At 32.1% G+C, this 19,688-nt stretch overlaps 3 protein-coding genes and 1 non-coding gene across 5 annotated transcripts; 1 reads left to right on the forward strand and 3 right to left on the reverse strand.

Moving 5' to 3' along the window:
- Nucleotides 1-1,239: 1,239 nt before the first annotated feature.
- On the reverse strand, nt 1,240-1,358 carry LOC133787212 (U5 spliceosomal RNA). Its single transcript, XR_009872246.1, has one exon. It is a non-coding gene; the product is annotated as a U5 spliceosomal RNA (small nuclear RNA).
- A 1,159-nt stretch (nt 1,359-2,517) lies between these two features.
- Nucleotides 2,518-4,970, reverse strand: LOC133783265 (small ribosomal subunit protein uS10c). Of its 2 annotated transcripts, none has more exons than XM_062222828.1 (4): nt 4,658-4,970; nt 4,043-4,102; nt 3,177-3,509; nt 2,518-2,864 (listed from the first exon to the last, which is right to left on the reverse strand). In XM_062222828.1, exons 1-3 carry the CDS (start codon nt 4,892-4,894, stop codon nt 3,198-3,200), a joined length of 609 nt encoding a protein of 202 aa, XP_062078812.1. In that variant the 5' UTR covers nt 4,895-4,970; the 3' UTR covers nt 2,518-2,864; nt 3,177-3,197. The 2 variants fall into 2 exon arrangements, with proteins under 2 accessions (XP_062078812.1, XP_062078811.1); XM_062222827.1 differs by having other exon boundaries at nt 2,518-2,870.
- Nucleotides 4,971-7,948: 2,978 nt separating this feature from the next.
- On the forward strand, nt 7,949-10,067 carry LOC133786058 (pectinesterase QRT1). Its single transcript, XM_062225273.1, has 5 exons — nt 7,949-8,244; nt 8,337-8,532; nt 8,707-8,910; nt 9,067-9,302; nt 9,413-10,067. Exons 1-5 carry the CDS (start codon nt 7,949-7,951, stop codon nt 9,558-9,560), a joined length of 1,080 nt encoding a protein of 359 aa, XP_062081257.1. The 3' UTR covers nt 9,561-10,067.
- Nucleotides 9,843-14,444, reverse strand: LOC133783267 (uncharacterized). Its single transcript, XM_062222829.1, has 7 exons — nt 13,838-14,444; nt 13,130-13,540; nt 12,789-12,877; nt 12,580-12,702; nt 11,376-12,158; nt 10,917-11,130; nt 9,843-10,814 (listed from the first exon to the last, which is right to left on the reverse strand). Exons 2-7 carry the CDS (start codon nt 13,422-13,424, stop codon nt 10,225-10,227), a joined length of 2,094 nt encoding a protein of 697 aa, XP_062078813.1. The 5' UTR covers nt 13,425-13,540; nt 13,838-14,444; the 3' UTR covers nt 9,843-10,224.
- Nucleotides 14,445-19,688: the final 5,244 nt, after the last annotated feature.

Consider the following 19,688-nt stretch of genomic DNA (forward strand, 5'->3'; position numbering starts at 1 on the left):
ATATGGTGCTAAAATTCTTTAGTTTTGATTTTGGTGCAACACTATATATGATGTTATGAGTTGGAGATGGCCTAAAGTGTTACACTCCATTCTCACATACTAGATTTTTTGGCTTGTGTTAGATGTCTCTACACTCAAGTATCATAAAATAATTATAGGTGTCTGAAATAATTCCTCTTTGTGTTTGTGTGAGGATTCCCATCCACCAATACTACAATTTTAAAAGTATCATCCAATGCATCACAGCTATAATGAAAGTGAAGGCCAAAAGTATCCAAAAATCTTATATGAACTAATATAAGTCATGTTTGGCCGAAATTTCGCTTTAACTTTTAGCTTTCTTAATAATTTCTTTCTGATAAAACTAATTGGTTTAGCTTCTTATAAAATAACTTTTTAGAGCTAAAAGTCAAAATATATTAAAAACCCAACTAATTTTAAAAGTGTTTTTGGAACTTTAAAAGCCTAACCAATCAACCTCATAATCGTTAGCAACTTAATTTAATGTCAATAGGATTATGGGCAACTAGTTAAGTCTATATGGTATTATATGTGGGTCATGATAGGATGGACGATAAGTGGTAAACATTAAAATACGGGATTTCACATTGGATCAAGACACATTTCTTCATGAGCCGATTTGACTTGTTGTAATAAGCTTTGGGGCCTAGAGCACCCTTATGTGTTTTGTGTGTAGATGGCTTGCAATTTTGGAGCTAACAGGGAGGGAGAGATGAGGGGGTTCGTCGCCATATTATCTATATATTCTCCTCAACGACCATTCATGTATTCTATTATAGGATTGAAGATCGAAACTTCACCATTATTTATATATTCTCCTCAACGACCATTCATGTGCTCTATTATATGATAGAAGATCGAAACTTTACCGTACCCTAAATAGAGGCGGGTTATTTATATATTCTCCTCAACGACCATTCATGTGCTCTATTATATGATAGAAGATCAAAACTTTACCGTACCCTAAATAGAGGCGGGTCAGGCCTCAGCTTAGGGTGCCAATTAAAAAAGGTTCAACATTTTGCAAAATATTTTTTCTTTTTAGGTCGGTTAGAGCAAGACAAGAGCAAGAGTGGTTCACTATCATCTACTAGTACTCAAGCCCAAACTCCCAATCAAATCAACCAACTTGTAACAAGCCTACACTCCCAATCAAATCAACCAATATTATGAATTGAGCAACTACGTTACTAGAAACAATTTTGAAATAAATTATAGAGATTTCTAGTAAAGAAATCTCTTTAAAAAAATATGCGTATGCCACTGGAAGTGACAAGCACACGGTATTCTTTAGTAAAAGGCGAAAGAATAGTTCGCTTTGTGCTTAACACATGGCTGCGTGAGTTTGAGTGGCGTAGTATTAGATATATTATAGGTAGTCTCATGGAGAATTTCTTAAGCTCTTTCCAATGTGGGACAATACCCAATAGACTGCCCAAGCTAAGCTACTCTCTCTCTCTTTCTGATGATACCATACTACCAGTATAATCAATTGAACTTTATAATATAAGATCATTCTCTACCTGTCTATGATCACATGTTTTGTTCACTTAAAATCTTCAAATATTTAGATTTATATTTTTGGATTACATATATTGCCTCACATTAGTTCAATAAAGATAAGTTCTTCTATCTATTATCAGGTACTATAATCAATCTACAATATTCACTTTATTCCACAATAAAATATATATATATATACATGGTAATTAAGAGTTAATTATAAGTTAGCATGCATTTTTTTTTAGATCTCTATGAAAATAAGATTTAGTCTCATTTATTCATTATAAATACAATTATAAATCATATTTAATTAGGGATATATTATGATAAATCCATTATTTAAAGCTTCTACGTTTAACAAAGATGGCGGTAAGGTTATTCACCGGTGTTTGCTGAGTTTGACTAGTAAGAACATGACAAGAGCGGCGAACCTCTTCTCTCCTTTTCAACTATTTTTCATCGTCGTCTGCTTCTTTGGAAACATCTTGGTTCAGTGACCATTGTCGTTTGAGTGAGCTCTTGAAGTTTTTAAACATGTTATTGCTTCGAATGCTCTGCTATCTATGGGAGTGGGGTACTAGACAGATACTAAAATGAATTGGGGAACAATATAAGAACCAGACATGTTTTGAACAAAGAGAGAAAGGTTTGAAAGGAAGATAAGAAGTTGGGTTAATTATATGCATGGTTAGAAAGATTGATTCCAGTTAAGTTTCCCGGGAAAATGAGATTTGATGTCACTAAAGAAGTGAGAAAAGAAGGAATGTGGGAAAGTAGTATGTAAAACAGAACATATTAATTGTTATATCAGAAATGAGTACTGATTTGCTTTGAGGATCAAGAAGCTAGAGTGAGCTATCTATAGTCATGGTAGTTAGTTTTCTTGGCCCCAAAACAGAATGAATAGTAGGTTAAGTAATAAAGAAAGATTCACAACAAGCCAAACTATATGATTCCAATCACAATTCTATAAGATGAAAAAGCTAAGGAATATGATGAAACAAATAAAATTCAATTGAACTGAATAAGGTCTCTACGAATTTGTATAACATTGCATGTTAAGACATTGATATAATCAAAACATGTTATGATATGTTGTCATATTCATCACAAAGAAAATTAACAGAAATACAAGCATACATAAACTACTGCTGACATACTCTTTATGACATTTCCTCGATTAACAGGCAGTGTCGTGTTCACATACAAATGTTGCCTACAAAGACATCAAAAAGCAGAGAGATTTCTGAGAAAGTAGAACTGGTTTGTACAAACTTGTTCTTGCGGTCACCCCTCGACAAAATAAACCGTTCTCCATGTTTCGAGAAGACTTCCAGCACCTAACACTTCAAACATCGATTCAAAAACTGTGAGGGAAGGCTAAAAACATGAACTGGGAATAGTAACATACATTAGAAGAACGATACCATGCATGATGACAAGAACATCAGGTAAACTACATAGACAAAAATTAGAAAATCAATGGTAAATAATTATTTTATGTGGGGAGTATTAATTAAGATTTTATTTCAATTTAATTGCTTGATGGTAAAGTGATACTAAGAAAAGAGAGGAAATTTAAACAAGACAAATAAATAATCACACAGCAAGTAGAAAGAACAGAAGCATTGTTTTAGATCATGATATTTTACCTAGCCAGTAGCTCTGATTCATCATAGCTTGACCTCGACATCAACCCCAGCAGGAAGATCAAGTTGCATCAAAGAATCTATTGTTTGTGCAGTTGGGTAAAGAATATCAATGAGGCGCTGATGAGTACGTATTTCAAAATGGAATCTTGCATCCTTGTGAACGTGAGGGGATTTTAGAACACAGTAGATCCGCTTTTTGGTTGGTAAGGGCACAGGACCCACAGTTTTTGCATTTGAATTTCTTGCAGCATCCATTATCTGCTTGCAAGAGTCCTCTATCAAAGGCACCCAATAAGACCTAAGTTTAATCCTAATTTTTTGCTTTGGCGCAGCCTGCAACATGGACACTTGAATTATAATCCACATTTTAGTTTCAAACGCATGCTTATGATGTTTTAATGTTTCAAAAATGGACAGAGTCAACCCCCTCCCTCTTCATTTCACGCTCATTAGAAAAGACACATTCAATCTAATCTAAAAAGTCAACATGCTTTAGTTCCTAATTGGCTTCTTCAGACATTCCAAATTTTCTTGGAAAGACAAGATTTGGTGTTAATTGGGCACTACCATCATCTTAAAATGAAATGATAAACTTACAATGATACTATTTACCAGTCTATGCACTACCATCATCTTGTCTGATATACACACACATAATTGTATTGTAATATTTCAACCTATATGATTAACAAATTCAGATTTCGCCATAGAATCAGGAGTTGAGGTGAGAAAAAATTTCAAATATAAAAAGTTTTGTTATCTTATCTCTGCAGTGTCAGTAATTCATTTCAAGTTATGAATCTGTTTCATATGAAAGTTTGTGGTTATTCTCTTCCAAGTAGCAGTAAACAAATGAGAAAAAATACCTTGTCAGCATCAGCACCAATGCTGATTGACGAAGTACTGGGAATCTCAGAACCTCCAACCTGAAAAAACACCACCAATTAACATTAGAGATTAACATAACCAAACTATCACAATACTCAGCTTCAGATTACAACTCAAGAAATGCACTCAATCTTGCTCTGTCTCAGAATAGATTAATGGATATAAACAAAACCAGCTCATGTATCTACCTTAGCTTCAGTTTATAACTCAGAAAGTGCACTCAATTTTTCAGAATAGATCAATGAATAAAACCAAAACCAACCCATATATCTATGTCAGATTCAATTTATCCTAAAATAGACTCATTTTTCAAATTTTTAGTCATAAATTTCTCAATCAAACGATATACTATATGACTTTCAAAACTAAATGAAAAATGTACAATTTGCAGGGACAAGTTCAACTGACCAAAACGAAAATTGAACCCAATTTTCTACAGTTCAGTATCCTGAACATAATACCCATAAACCCTAATCATCCTACATTCAATAAAAAGAAAAAACTTCCCCACATTTTCCCAGTATCCAAACAGAGGACAATCCAATTCACTGAGAAAACCAAAAAACAAAATAGGAAAGATATACAATACAAACCTCGAGGGTCTCAGAGCCAGACTCATCTAAAGTTTCTGGAGGGGGCTCCAACACTTCAGGAGCAGCATAAACCCTAGTCGAGGACTGTGAAGGTTTTACAGTTCTGAGCTTAGCGGAGCAATTTGCAAAGTGCAAAGAGAAAGGAGAAAGCTTTGGCTTATAACAAGAAGACGATGGGGAAGAATTGGAGAGAGAAAGAGAAGGGATTAAGGTTGCAGATACTGAAGAAACCGCCATTGAAATTTCGTTTCAAGCTCAGCTCAGAAAGTGAAGAGAGACTCTTCTCTTCTCTTCTCCAACCTATGCTATGAGCTCTGTAGAATTATCCATATATTTTTTTATTTAATTTTATTTTTCTACAAAAATTAAAAAATAGTATTGGGCTGGACCGTGGATTGAGAGTCTAGGCCCATTGGACTGTTTTCATAATGGGCCAAGAGCCATTTTACGGTCAAGCCCGATAATATAGGACCGAAGTTTTATTATTTTCAAAACTGACATTTTTATTTTATTTTACAAAAGTAGACCTTTTGGAAAAATTATAAGATATGTGATAAATGCACTCTATTTTACATTTTTCTACTCATGACACAAGAGTTTTATTGATAGTTTATAATTTTTTTTTTAATTTTTTATATATGTGATAGATAAATATTTAAGTTTTTCTTTTTTAGTGATGAATTCAACGTGGTTAGCCAACCAGTAGTAATGGATCATTGTTTTAAAAAGTTTAGGTAGATTCACTGCAAAAAAAAAAAAAAAACTTAAGTATTTATCTGTCAGACTTACAAAATATTAGATTGTTTCACTGTTAATATGCTGAAAATATATGGGTATATAAATTGATCAATTATGAGTAATTTTTTATATTTTACGTGTATTTTTTTGGGGTGAAATTTCAATTTAGAAACATAATTTCTCTAAGTTTCGTTATTTCAATTCATTGTAGTTATATAATTAAAAAAAACATTTTAGTAATATATTTCGACCAAAATTTGATCATTTTCATATTGTATGGATGCTTTTTCTTATGAGATCACTAAATAAGGAAAATAAACCAACTACTAAAACAACTCCAACTTTTTTTGCCAACAAATAAAAAAGCTCCCTAGGAAAGAAATCGTTTTTTGGCAAACAAAATTTTGTATTGTATTAATCAAATTGTATATTTGTATCATATTATTCCAAATTAAATTCGAGAAAATTAAAAAGTATATCTATTTGTACAAACAAAACCAAAATGTTGGGCTAATTTGTAGAGATTGGTACATAAAATACTAATTTTTACTAAAAAAATTACGTTTTTACGGTTAATTTTTTTTTTAATTTACGGTTTTAAGGAAATTCTTACAATTTTGCCTTCTTTTTTGTTTTATTATTTTCAAGTTATTTTTAGGTTTTTTTTGTTGTTGTTGATGTTTAGTTAATATGGTAAGTTGTTTTTAAGTAGTTTTTTAGTTATTTTTCTTAAAAACTGTATTTTCGTAATTATGAAACTTTGAAAATAGTATTTTTTAAAACATAAGTGCGTATTTTTTAAGGAAAAAAAAATAGAAATCATAAAAAAAATTTTAAAAAAATGTGTATTTAAGAAAAAAAATCTTTAATTTTTAAGCAAATATCAACACAACAATTAATTACATGCCCACTTGACCATATTAATCTCTTTATTCTATATGTATAGAAGAAGAACCAACAAGCTTCAAATGAATTAAACTAGAACTAATTGTGTATTTATTATTAATGCTTTAATTAGTATATATATATATATTAAACTTAAATAGTGGAGTTTAGTGGTTGCTTTGGTGGTGCATATATAAAGCATTTTCTTCTTTGTACATTACAACAAAAGAATCTAACCCCCTTATATAGTAACAAAGCTAATTGGAATAACTAATATGATCACATCTTTTTGTCTTAATTTGTTATAATCATAAAAAATGACCTAATATGTTTTTGTCTTTAAGTAATTGGGATCATGTCAAAACACACCCTACAACCCAAACTATGCTACTTTAATTCATAGCTAGGGTCATGAAAGTGAAATTTTGGAATATAATGATCACATACTCATATATATATATATATATATATATATAACCCATTATTGAATAAATAAAACCAACTCATGAAAAGAAACTGATTTCTCTTTCAAAAAGTTCACCTTTTTTCTTTTTAACTAACCACTTCTCCCATGATCTTATTAAAACTTTCTTAAACTCCCGCCACCATTTTAACTATGATTTTTCTCATTTTCAAACATTTATTTCATATATATATATACATATGTTTGTGTAACTCCTCTTATAATAACTTGAGATAATTAAAGATTACCCTTTTAATTTGGTTAACTGCTCTCTTTATCTTCCAAATTAAAAAAATTTAGTCTTTAAAACATTTTCATATATACACTCCAACTTTCAACCATTTCAGCTTTATATTTACTATTCCTTCACATCTCCTTGTAACCAAATATCAACATCATCACCGGTTTATTAATTTTCATATAAACCAAACAAACCAAACTGACAATCTATATCATTAAAAAAAATCAAATTTTTATATCTATATATATATAATAATATTATGTAGATATAACTACTCTTTAGTTTTGATAGCTCTTGTTTCAACTTCTCTTCTTAAACTCCCACCCACCATTTTTTTAACCATAATATATACGTGACTAAATATATGCATATACATATATATATATGACTTTTCAGTTTATTGACTTCATACATACATACATTATACACACACACATATATATATAACTTTAATTACAGTTTGTATAACTCTTTTCTTCCCACGTTTACAGTAAATAAGAACTAAAAATCTATAGCAGTTTTTTTTAATTTATGGGTCAAGAAGTGCTAAGCTTCATGACTAAACCAAGTCTCTTTGTATTCTTTTCAAACCTTCTCATAACTATATACATACACATATACATATATATATATATGTGTGTGTGTATATTACTATATATAACGTCTCTTCTCTTAGATAATAACTACTCTCTTTCACTCTTTAGCTCTTTTCTCAAGTTTTGGTGATCTTAAAGAAACTTCTGCACAAACACACACATGACAACCACGCTCCTCTTCTCCTTCATTTAATATCACCTCACAACTCTCATATACACACATTTTGATTGATCATATACACATATATATATATATATATATTCTTTAATCATTATTAATTACTCAGATATCGTTTCTTTGACTTTCCGTTTACACGAACAAACCAGAGAAAACACCTTCATCGTCATCATCAAGGCAGATCATCATTATGGAGTTCTTCTTTGCTTTTGGTGTCGTTTTGGTAACTGTTCTGTGTCGTTTCGAAGTGGGGTTCTCTTTGGAAGAAGCCAATAAGAACTACATTGGGTGGGATGATTTCGAGGTTGATGTTCAGAAAATGGGGTTGGCCAAAGGAGATGATGATCAGTACGGTAATGGCACCAGAGTTATTGTTGTTGATAAGAGTGGTAAGGGTGATTCTTTGACTGTTCAAGGAGCTGTTGACTTGGTTCCACAATTCAACTCTCTAAGAGTTAAGATTTTCATTCTTCCTGGAATTTACAGGTCTGCTTGATTCTTTTTTTTTCTCTCCATTGTTGTGGATTATTAGTCTGAAAATGTGTATTGGGTTCTTGATAAGTTTCTTTAATTTGCAGAGAAAAAGTGTTGATACCAAGCACTAAGCCATACATATCATTCATTGGGAACCAATCTCGAACATCTGATACAGTGATTAGTTGGAATGATAAGGCTTCTGATAAAGACAAAAATGGGTTTCAATTGGGAACATATAACTCAGCTTCAGTAGCCATTGAATCTGATTACTTTTGTGCTACTGGTATTACTTTTGAGGTAAATTTTAATCTAATCTTTTATAACCCCATTTTGAAAATGGAAAGTTTGATGTGACAAAAGGAAGAACTGAAATTACCAAACATGAAGGTATGGGAAATTGAAGCAATGGTTAATGATATGGATCATCATTAAATTGGTGATACGACATGTCGTTTTTTGTTGTTGTTGCAGAATACTGTTGTTGCTGACCCTGCAGGATATGGAATGCAAGCAGTGGCATTAAGAATTGCAGGTGATAAAGCTGTGTTTTATAAAGTAAGGATCTTGGGGACTCAAGATACTCTTTTGGATGACACTGGATCACACTACTTTTACAAATCTTACATTCAGGGTAGTGTTGATTTCATCTTTGGCACAGCTAGATCTCTCTACAAGGTACAAAATCATGTCAAACTTTACATGGGAATTTTGATCATGAAGTGTTGTGTTAAGTCAAACTTGATCTGGGCATTTCTGTTTCTTGATGATAAATTGATAGCAAAGACAACACATAACAATGGTGTCTGACAAAATTTGGTTCTGTACAAATAGGATTGTGTTCTACACTCAACAGCAACTTATGGTGGAGCAGTTGCAGCACACCACAGAGATTCACCACAAGAAAACACAGGCTTCTCTTTTGTAAACTGCATAGTTACAGGAACTGGAGATATATACTTGGGAAGAGCTTGGGGAGACTATTCAAGGATCATATATGCATATTGCTATTTTAGCAAGATTGTAACTTCTTCAGGATGGAGTGACTGGAATCTTCCATCAAGACAAAAGTACATACATATATATATATATATATATATATAAATATATTATCTCATCATCATTTCAAAACTCTTTTGTAGATTAACAGTACTAACAGATACAGTGAAAATTTTTGTAGGACTGCTGAGTTTGGAGAATATCACTGCAGGGGTGCTGGAGCAGATCAAAAAGGTCGAGTTCCATGGATGAAATCCTTCAGTGATGAGCAGATTAAGCCTTACATAAGCACAAACTACATAGATGGACAACAATGGCTTAATATGTAGTTCTACATCTCTTCACTTACCACTGTTTCATACCACTTTTTCTCTGATTCATTACATGAAGAGCTAACAGATCCACAAGGCATTCTCAAGAAAAAATATATAATACTAGTAACCTTTTCAATTGTTCTTTAGTTTTATAGAGAAACTGACAAATATAGCTATACACGTGTAATTCTTGCTCTTTACTGATTACAATTTTCTTACAATGTGAGGATCATCAACCAGTGGTTGTCAAAGTGTAGTGTGTTTGTGCAAGGTTTTGGTAGTTTTAAAGAAGCAAAATAGAGAACACAAATGATCTGATATCATTATAGATTTCAAATTTTTTTTACACATGATACAAAACAAGCACAGGGTGAGTCATTTCATGGTGTAACATGAAATCAGACTTTTGACTCATTTTATGGAGCTCCTAATTGAAGGTATCTAAACTCTACTGCAATTAGTAAAAATCAGAAAGGTAATAAAAATCCTAATTCCGTGACTGTACACCTACAAAAGCCCCCACCAATTCGAATGAATGGAATGAGTTTTCCCCCCAAAGACTTTGTAACTATTTACAGAGACACTAACTAATAAGGGAAAAAAAAACCACTCTTAACAATTGACAAAAAAACAATAACAGTACATAACACTAAAAGCGTACCAACTCATGTTAGACATCTTATCCCGCTTCTTCCATCATTTCTACTTCTTTACTGCTCTTTTGCTCAGAAGTTTCAAGCTCCTTTGTGTTCACTTTTCCATCATCATCGTCGGCATTGTCATCATCATTGGAATTGTCATTACCATCTTTATCATCATTGCCATCGATATCATCATTTCCATCTTTCTCATCATTGCCATCGCCTTTGAAACTGTCTGCATTATCACAACTGTTGTCAGCATCCACTCCATCATCCTCTTTAACATTGTCTCTCAGTGATGGTGACTTCTCAACCTCACAATTGACACAGTCCATATCTTTAGGAGGGTCATCAGAACTAGTAGATGTAGTCAAGTTGAGATTTTGATTTTCCTCTTCAGTGATGATGCATTTAGTGCTGGCAGGATCTTCAAAAGTAGAAGCTAAACCACCGGAATTGATGTCTTTGTGAATAGTTGACGACGTGGAAGGCCTTGACCCAGAACTAGAAACCATGGATATGGCTGAAACTATGTCAGGCTTCGTCTCAATGTTAATCCACTGATCCCCCAACCAATCTCTGGATGTTCTTAGGTCCTTTTTGTGTAAGTTCAAGACCAAGCTTTCACCTAATATCAATATCACCACACAAATGATAACATATTATAACAAAGAAATAATATAAAGCTATTGAGGAAAGGCAATCAAAGTTCATCGTTGAATAATCATACCAGGAAAGAAAATTTGCACATAATCACCACAGCTACCTAATCCAGTTATAACTCCTTCCCACCAACCATCGCTCCACCATGCGTCAATTGCAGCTCCTACATCGAGGGAAAGCTCTGTCTTTTCTTTGGTAGGGGTTGGTCGTATTGTCGGACGGCCTGGATGCCTCATGCCAAGTTTATCAGGCATTGCCAGTTTAAAAGATGGGATCCACTCCTGCAATTTCAGGAAAATTGTGAATGGCTTAAAGTTAGGCTACTCTTTTTTAATGATAAGAGGGTCCCCTTTGTTTAAATGATAAGAAGCTTTAGTTAAGGATCAAATCATGAAAGAAATCAATGACCGGGAAAATTGGCCCAAAAGTCGTACAAAATGAAAAAGAAACTCTATGAAACACGAAAGCCTACCCTAAGCAGTGATGATTAGAAACCTTCAATGAAAAAAAAAAAAGTAAGCAATACCTCAAGATTGCCAGATCCATCCTCATCTTGCAAATCATCATATTGGACTTTCATCTGCTTTTTTGATACCTGCAGGACTGTACACCTGAACCAGCATCCTCGGATGCCACTATCTTGGCATAACAATTCTATCTTGTCATCAACCTTAAACAGTTGGGTCAACCAAGGCTGAGATCTAAAATGCTTCAGTGAAAATAGTTCACTCCCAGATGAACCAAAGCATGAGTTCCGACAAGGGCCATCTCTCATTGAACCGCAATTTTTAGATGACTTTTTGGCTCTTGAATGATCTGTACTGCTTCTAGTCCTCTTAGTTCCCAGCTTTACATTTTCACCATTGCCTGTGTCATCATCTTCTTCCGCAGACTCGGGCTGAAGGAAGAAATCCGGACCGAGACAAGAGAGAATCGGCTGATCAAAATAACCTCGCAATTTACTCAAATCAAAGGACTTTGTTCTGTTACTTTTGAACTGCCTATAGCACATATGTACTTTGACTAAGAAAGCTTGAGGGATCGCAGCTGTGCATTTTTCATAATGTTCGCGAGTTAAGACTGTAGCAAGACCATCTACACACTCAGCACTAATGACTTGCGCATATGGTGTGATAAAAACTTCTTTTGGGTGAGGATTTCGTATTGGAATCACCCCCTTGACTTCCTGATTATGGTGAAACCACCTCACTTTGACCTTTTTTTGACCCCTCTTGTCTTCATACATATCTTCCAGATAAGCAATGTAGTGATTCTCCCCCTTCGCCATAACAAAGACAAAAGAATGAATCTGCATATCAAGAAAACGAAACAACATTAGAGAAGTAATGTAAATAAAGAATTATACTTAACAAACATGTTTCTTCCACACAAATGATATGAAGCACAAGAGTAAAATAAGGGGAACGTTTCCATATCTCTTTCTTGTGACTAAAATGCAATTTTTTTTCCTTTTATCTCCTCATCCAACCTCTGATCAAACTTGAAATGCTGCTCTATTTTATCATCATCAATATTTGAGATTACAACACATGTAGAAAACCAACTCGTCTTTTGAATTCTAGAATTCCCAGTAAGAAAAGTTGTGTTATTGTCTTTCTAATACATTTTCTACAAAATTAAAATAGTTTGAGATTAACTAACAGATAAGGAGATTTATGCTTAACACCTCAACTCAGTACTATGTTCCTCTTTAATAGTTAGATTCGTACCGATACTGTAATCCCGTTCCTACAGAATGCCGAATAATGCTTGAGCTGCTTACCACACGCCCATGGACTTCCTGACCAAACAATATCCGAACTTCGTCCCCTGAAACTCTTTGCAATACGGCCCTAATACACATTTATCAGGTGTCAAATATGCATTGAAACATAGCTAGGAGTGGCATAATCCTAATCCAAAATAAAATAAAACACACCTTGCCATCTGAAGCGTGATTATGATTAATTCCATTAATTGGGTATTCAGGAAACCCCAATGCTTGTGTTGAATCATGTGTAGGTGATTCTGTATTCAAAGAGGTATCAAATGTTATGTCACAGATACATATATATACATATTTACATGTGTGAAATCAATAGGGTTAGATGTAGTTGTACACTTGTATAATTTCATCTACTACTCAGCTACATTAACCATATCATATCCCACTAAGAGTAAAGAATGAAAAAAATAATGTTGAATCTGAATCTAGAAAGGAGATAGTCTAAATCACCATGCTTGAAAGGAAAACAAAAACCATATGGGCCAAGAACATACCAGATCTATCTCCATGAAGATGCTGCTTGGAGAGCATAGAAGTGAGCCAATCTACAACTTCTCTTCTTGATCTCCATTTGAAACCAGCATGAATGGAACTTCCCTTTCCATAAACTTGCAAAAACTCCTCAGCAATGACATAAAACATGTGCCTAACACTTCTTTCAGTGCCCACAACAGCTAGAGTGGATTCTCCAGTAGAATCCTTTAAGAAATAATGAACCACTCGGTTTCCCCTCTCCTGAGAAACAAATTGTTCTTTCCATTCCACAAAACAGGGACCATTTCCAGACATTTTGACAAGGATTTAACAAAAGCACCAAGAAAACCCACTTGAAATTCTAATTAACTAGCTAAGCCATGCCCCCAATAAAGATGGCAAAGGGTCCAGAACCTCAGGGACTTAGCAACCTAAAAAATGGAAATCAAGGTAAAGTCAGGACAAAAAGCATCAATCTTTCCATAATGGAACATCATCAGCTATTATTTTTTCTACCCAAAGAGAAAAAGCTCAAACAAAGAAAAGCCAGGCATATAATAAAATGAACAAGAATCAATAAAAGTCTAAGGTTTGGGCATATAAGGGCAGATCAGAAAGCCCAAACTTTATAGCTAAAGATGCCCCCCCAGAACAAATTGTCAAAATGCTCAAGAACAAAATCCCAACTATGCAATTGCCTTTGGAAAAGAAATCAAAAGACTTTTTACCATTTAATCAAAGCACAGCTTCAGGACCATTAACTCTCAGCCGATGAACTTCAGAACCTAAACGAATTTTTGGCTCAAACTTGAAAAGAACTCCAACAAACAAGAACAGGGTAGGTGAAAAAGAATCAAAAGAGCCTATAAAGAGCTGTGCTTTGTAGGTGAAAAGACAGATCAGAAACCCATCAGCCAAGAGAACTGAGTCTTCCCTTGATTGTCCCAACAGAAGCAAAGAAATGGTCTTGGCCGGCTGTTTTCTAGAGAATCAGCCAAGAAAACCAAATGGGCATCTCAGTTTCAACCGATTAGACAAGTTTAAGCAGAAGAAGAGAAAGCTTGAGAGGGTTTTGGGAGAGAAGAAGAGAAGAGGTGATGGCAGAGTTAATGGGCTTTGAAGAGAGAGAGATGAGGAGAGAAGACATTGTATTTACTTGGGTGGGTACAAGGGAGAGTAGAGAAAGAGAGAGAGAAAAGTAGGAGAAGTTGAGGTGAGAGAAGGTGAAAGATGAAAACTTGAAATGGCCATGGAACATGGGAAGTGAGATGGGAGAGAGAGACAGAGTTGCAGAGCTGACAATGGTGGAGAGGGATGAACAGAAGAATAGTTGAACAAACAATAAAGGTTAAAAATTATTTGTTTAATATTAATCACTATCATTTCTTTAATTAATTTAATCTTTTGTCAAATAAAATCAAATGGGCCTGGATCTATGGGCCACGTCTTTGTCAGTTTTACACTCTTCATTTTTTTGTTTTGAAATTTACCACTTTTATTTATCTTGTCAGAAAAAATTTGTTATAAAGTTCTCTTTTTTATTTTCTTTTCCATCTATAAGAATCTAAGCTTTATGTTTAGAATTTGGATTTTAGTGAGAAAAAAAAAGGAATTTCAAAATATTTTTTTTTGCTTGATTTAAAAAATGATAAAAAAAAAATTCTTCTAATTTGAGATAGTTTTTTAACATTTAGAATATTTATAGATATATTTACAAAGATAAAATTTTCAAAAAAAAATTGTAAGATTTTAGGACATAAAATTAATCTATTTCTTCTTTTAAATAAAAAAAAAAACTGAATATATTAAGAATGGTTGCGTTTGGTAACACTTAAAAAAATTAATTTTTTATTTAATTAATTAAAAATTTGACAATTAAACATAAAATGTGTTTGGTAACTCTATTTTTTTTTTTTAAATTTAAACAGTTTTTTATTTTTTTTTTCTTATCTTCTTCAAATCAACACCTCATATTGTTAAATAAAAAATAAAAATAAAAGTTATCAAATACGTTTATTATTTTTTGTTTTTAAAAACAAAAAACAAAAATAGTTACCAAACATATTTTTATTTTTGTATTTAAAAAATTCAAAAACGAAAATTTTACCAAACACAACCAATAAATTCGGTATATGCTTTGTATCATACACAAAATTATATTGTTCTTTTGAAAACAAATTGTACTTTTGAAAAAAAAAAAAACAAGTTGGGTATTTAAAAAAACATTTTTAATCTCAATAAAAGGAATAAAAAATAGCATTTGTAGTTTATTTTTTTATTTCTTAATTCGGTGGGCGAAAAAAATCTTAAAAAGCCAATATTATATAATAAAATTTGGGAAGATCGCAATATCTTAAAATTTTAACTAAATTGATATGGTCATTTAAATATTAATTGATGTAAATTAAAAGCATTAAATAATATATGGCAAATGAATCAAATATTTTCTTGAGACAATTTGTTAGGATTAGTAGTACTAGTATATTATCTCTTTGAATTTACCATAGACTAGTGTAAATCATATTATAAGTGTGCAAAAAAATTAATATTATATCATTTAAATATTTTACCATATAAATATGAGCTTTGTTATGATCAATCATGTGTACAACGTCCATTGAAGTAAACAATAGAAAAAAAAAATTGCATAATTATACATTGCTTATAAAGAAAGAAAGAAAAAATAGTTTCATAAACTTTTATTTTGTTTACTTGAAAAAAAAAATGCTTTCTTTTGAGTAATCAATTGCAGCCAAGTCAACTGGTAACAAAGGAAATCTTATTTTAAGATAAAAATAAATGCCAACATCATAATTTACAACAATTTCTAATCTGGATAGAAAATGAAGTAGAGGGACCACAAATTTTTTTTTTTGGGCCAATGGAATATTTTTTTTGTGTATGTGGTTTAGATGAAACCTCAAGGAATAAGAAAATAATTGAAAAAGATAGGGAAAATACTCTTCATTCATTGTCCAATCTCCATGGGACGGGCCGGCCCAAGCAAATTTAGGGTTGTAGGCGAACACAAAAAATGAAGTTTTTTCTTTTAAGTTTTTTTTTTCCTTTCAAATTTTAATATTAATATAATTTGATGCATATTTTATGTTGGATATTTTTTTTACCTATAAAACTTAGATAGACTTGCAAGGAATATATCATTTTTCAGCCAATTATTTTTCTATGAATAGTAAATTTTGACATTTGAAACAAAATAATCTAACACTAACAATGAGAATTTTAAAACAGAGATAAACAATCTATTATAATTTAATCATTTTGTTTATCATTTTTTTATATTCCATTTTCTTTAGAAGGTGTTTGTTTTGAGTAGTTGAGTTGTATTGGAAAGTGTAAAGGGACTTAGGATGGAGGTAATATTAAACTCTTGTATACAAAATGGTTCACTTTACTCTTAAAATATATGTGGGGCTCACACAAATTATTAACTTTACCCCCTTAAGATTTGAACCAAACATAAAAAATGATTTAAATTCTCATTCCCACTTTTATTTTACCCCATACCAAACACCCCCTTATTGTTTTGTCTTTCTCTTATTATTATTTTTATTATATTATTTTCTATATATTTTTACTTAATTTTACACTAATCATTTATTAGTATACATTAATCTTATATAAAATTTAATGTATATATATATATATATATAAAAGGTGAGACATCTTATGTTCAGAAGTTTTAGGCAACGGTCTCACCTGCCCTTAAGGTGAGGCCAGCACTGCCATGAAATGAGCCATATAACTTGTAAAGAAAATCAAAGCATTTTACCAAACAGTCAACAAAAGAGTACATCTTTATTCTTAAAGCTGCTCTTCTTCACCATTAAAGTCAATGCTCAATATCAAAACTTTAATTAGTTTATTTAATCTTCTCTTCTTAGTCTTTCTTACTTTAGATAAATTAATCGTTTGATATACTTATACATAATCTAAACCATTTAAAAAAAAATTGACTTTAAGATCCACTTTAGTATTTCTTAATAATTATTGTGACTATCAGTTTTTCACAATTCATTTCAGTAAGTTTTTCTATTTGTAATTGTCAAGTATACCATTTATCATCAAAGGAATGAGAGAGGCACATATATATACTTACAACTATGATTATATATATATATTTGAGAATTTACTCATTTGGTACCCTATATTTTTGCAAAATATCATTTTGGTACAATTTGTTTTCAATAATGTTCATATGGTATCATGTATTTTAAAATTATACATATTTGATACCTGTACGCCCTAAATTTCCACGGGATATTAGCGAGCTAGAAATGTGCATAATCATATCTGTCACGTGGAAGCCACCTACCCGGAGCTGATGATACAAGTCTCTACCTCTTTAGCTCGAGATAGCCAAAGGTTTAGTAAGAATACTTAGGCATCGAGTCAGCAGTGTAGACACCACGAGCTAAGATTACATCAAGCTCGAGGTACGACCAGGAGTTGACGCCTCCGACCCTTTATAAAGTCAATCACGCAATGTAAACGTGCATATATCAGACATCACGTGTCTACTCCATTCCTGAATTCTCGGACACACAGCATAAACGTGCGTGTTCAGGCACCCCACGACTGATTTGGGCCATGCGGCCCATTATCCCCTTACCTATTAATTAGACCACACTTCATTGTCAGGTTTTAAGAATTAATCATGAATGTCACATAAGTGACATGATGGGTAAGAAGGTCACGGGATGACCTCCTTTGCCAACACCCAGGTGTCCTCTTCCTATAAATATGGAAACCCTGGAAGTTGCAAATGGTTTGTTTCTAATTTGTAAAGAAATACCCTGTAAGGAATATCAGAGATATATCAATAATATTGGCTAGTGGACTAGAATGATTTTAACCTTCGAACCACCTAAAAAAGTATTCGAGTTATAATCTTCTTTTGAGATCATTCATCTATTACGGTTCATCATTTAACACTAATTCATCTCCTTATTCATATAATTATCTGTTGCCGAAAAACCGCGTCAACAATACCCTAGACTCAGATTTGATAGATAAAATTTTGTCAATATGATCAAACTGTCGTCAATTATATGTAATTAAGTAATTAAATTTAAATTTGGAACTTACATAATTGACAGTAGTTTGATTAAATTGGTAAAATTTTATTAATTAAATTTGAGTTTAGAGTACCAAATATGTACGATTTTAAAATACAGGGTACATATGAGCATTATTGAAAACAGAGGGTACCAAAATGTTACTTTACAAAAACACAAAGTACCAAATGATTACCTACCCTATATATATATATATTTATATCAAAACATTGACTTTAAAAACCATGGTTGTTTCATAGGTCCTTTAACCTTGGTCTATTTTTATTAAGAGAGTGATTTTGTCCTTTTTTTTTTTTTTTAATCATGTTATACTATAAATTTTATCTTGTGTATGTAATTAAAATTTAAGTGTATATATATAGGGTATTGCTCAGGTGGAGACGGTAAAAACGTCTACACCGGTTGAGACCTTTTTTTTCCACCATTTGATCAAATGAACGGCTTTGATATTCATTAAGCTATATAAATATATATCTCAACTTCAATCAATCAATCTCTCTTATATATAACATAGCTACACAACTTCAACTACAATCAATCAATATCTCTTATATATAATATAACCATTTTTTATGTACATCGATAAAACTCGATGCCCAACTCGATAGGTCCTTAAAAATCATGATTTTCAAGAAAAAAATCATCTGCCTCGATAGGACTCGACAGAACTCGATAGGTCTCGATGCAAATCGATGCAATTGATAGAAATTGCATAACTTTTCACTCGGGTGTCCGTTTGAGGTGATTTTTTTTTTTGAATTTGGGTATTTGTTTGAGATCTACATGTCTAATATGTTTACACATGCATTTGGGAAGTTGAAAACTTGAAAACACACCAAAGTTAAAAAAAAAACCATTATATTTCCAAAGTTTGGTATGTTTTCAAACTTTTAACTTCCCAAATGTGTGTTTACATATCCCAAACGTGTAGATCTCAAGAAAATACCCAAATTAAAAAAAAAATCACCTCAAACGGACACCCGAGTGAAAAGTTATGAAATTTCTATCAATTGCATCGAGACCTATCGAGTTCTGTCGAGTCCTATCGAGGCAGATGGTTTTTTTTTTTTAAATCATGATTTTTAAGAACCTATCGAGCTGGGCATCGAGGTACATCGAGTTCTATCGATGTACATAAAAAAGGGTTATATTATATATAAGAGATATTGATTGATTGTAGTTGAAGTTGTGTAGCTATGTTATATATAAGAGAAATTGATTGATTAAAGTTGACATATATATATATATAGCTTAATGAATATCAAAGCCGTTCATTTGATCAAATGGTGGAAAAGAAAGGTCTCCACCGATGCAGACGTTTTTACAGTCTCCACCTGAGAAATTGTATATATATATATATATATATATATCAAAACATTGACTTTAAAAGCCATGGTTGTTTAGGTCATTTAACTTTGGTTTATTTTTGTTAAGAGAGTGATTTTGTCCTTTTTAAAAAAAAATCATGTTATTCAAAACATTG

Source organism: Humulus lupulus, chromosome 6 (genome assembly GCF_963169125.1).
Source record: "Humulus lupulus chromosome 6, drHumLupu1.1, whole genome shotgun sequence".
In the NCBI taxonomy this organism is placed as follows: Eukaryota; Viridiplantae; Streptophyta; class Magnoliopsida; order Rosales; family Cannabaceae; genus Humulus; species Humulus lupulus.

What these genes read in the sequence shown, in the direction of transcription:
- LOC133783267 (XM_062222829.1), bottom strand. Translation starts at nt 13,424, where the DNA reads ATGTCTGGAAATGGTCCCTGTTTTGTGGAATGGAAAGAACAATTTGTT. An exon ending in ATCACGCTTCAGATGGCAAG is followed by an intron (nt 12,703 to 12,788) that starts GTGTGTTTTATT and finishes AATGTGTATTAG; the next exon opens with GGCCGTATTGCAAAGAGTTT. An exon ending in ATGGATCTGGCAATCTTGAG is followed by an intron (nt 11,131 to 11,375) that starts GTATTGCTTACT and finishes CTGAAATTGCAG; the next exon opens with GAGTGGATCCCATCTTTTAA.
- LOC133783265 (XM_062222828.1), bottom strand. Translation starts at nt 4,894, where the DNA reads ATGGCGGTTTCTTCAGTATCTGCAACCTTAATCCCTTCTCTTTCTCTC. An exon ending in CTGGCTCTGAGACCCTCGAG is followed by an intron (nt 4,103 to 4,657) that starts GTTTGTATTGTA and finishes GTGTTTTTTCAG; the next exon opens with GTTGGAGGTTCTGAGATTCC. An exon ending in TTGGTGCTGATGCTGACAAG is followed by an intron (nt 3,510 to 4,042) that starts GTATTTTTTCTC and finishes TCCATGTTGCAG; the next exon opens with GCTGCGCCAAAGCAAAAAAT.
- LOC133786058 (XM_062225273.1), top strand. Translation starts at nt 7,949, where the DNA reads ATGGAGTTCTTCTTTGCTTTTGGTGTCGTTTTGGTAACTGTTCTGTGT. An exon ending in ATTCTTCCTGGAATTTACAG is followed by an intron (nt 8,245 to 8,336) that starts GTCTGCTTGATT and finishes TTTAATTTGCAG; the next exon opens with AGAAAAAGTGTTGATACCAA. An exon ending in AATCTTCCATCAAGACAAAA is followed by an intron (nt 9,303 to 9,412) that starts GTACATACATAT and finishes AAATTTTTGTAG; the next exon opens with GACTGCTGAGTTTGGAGAAT.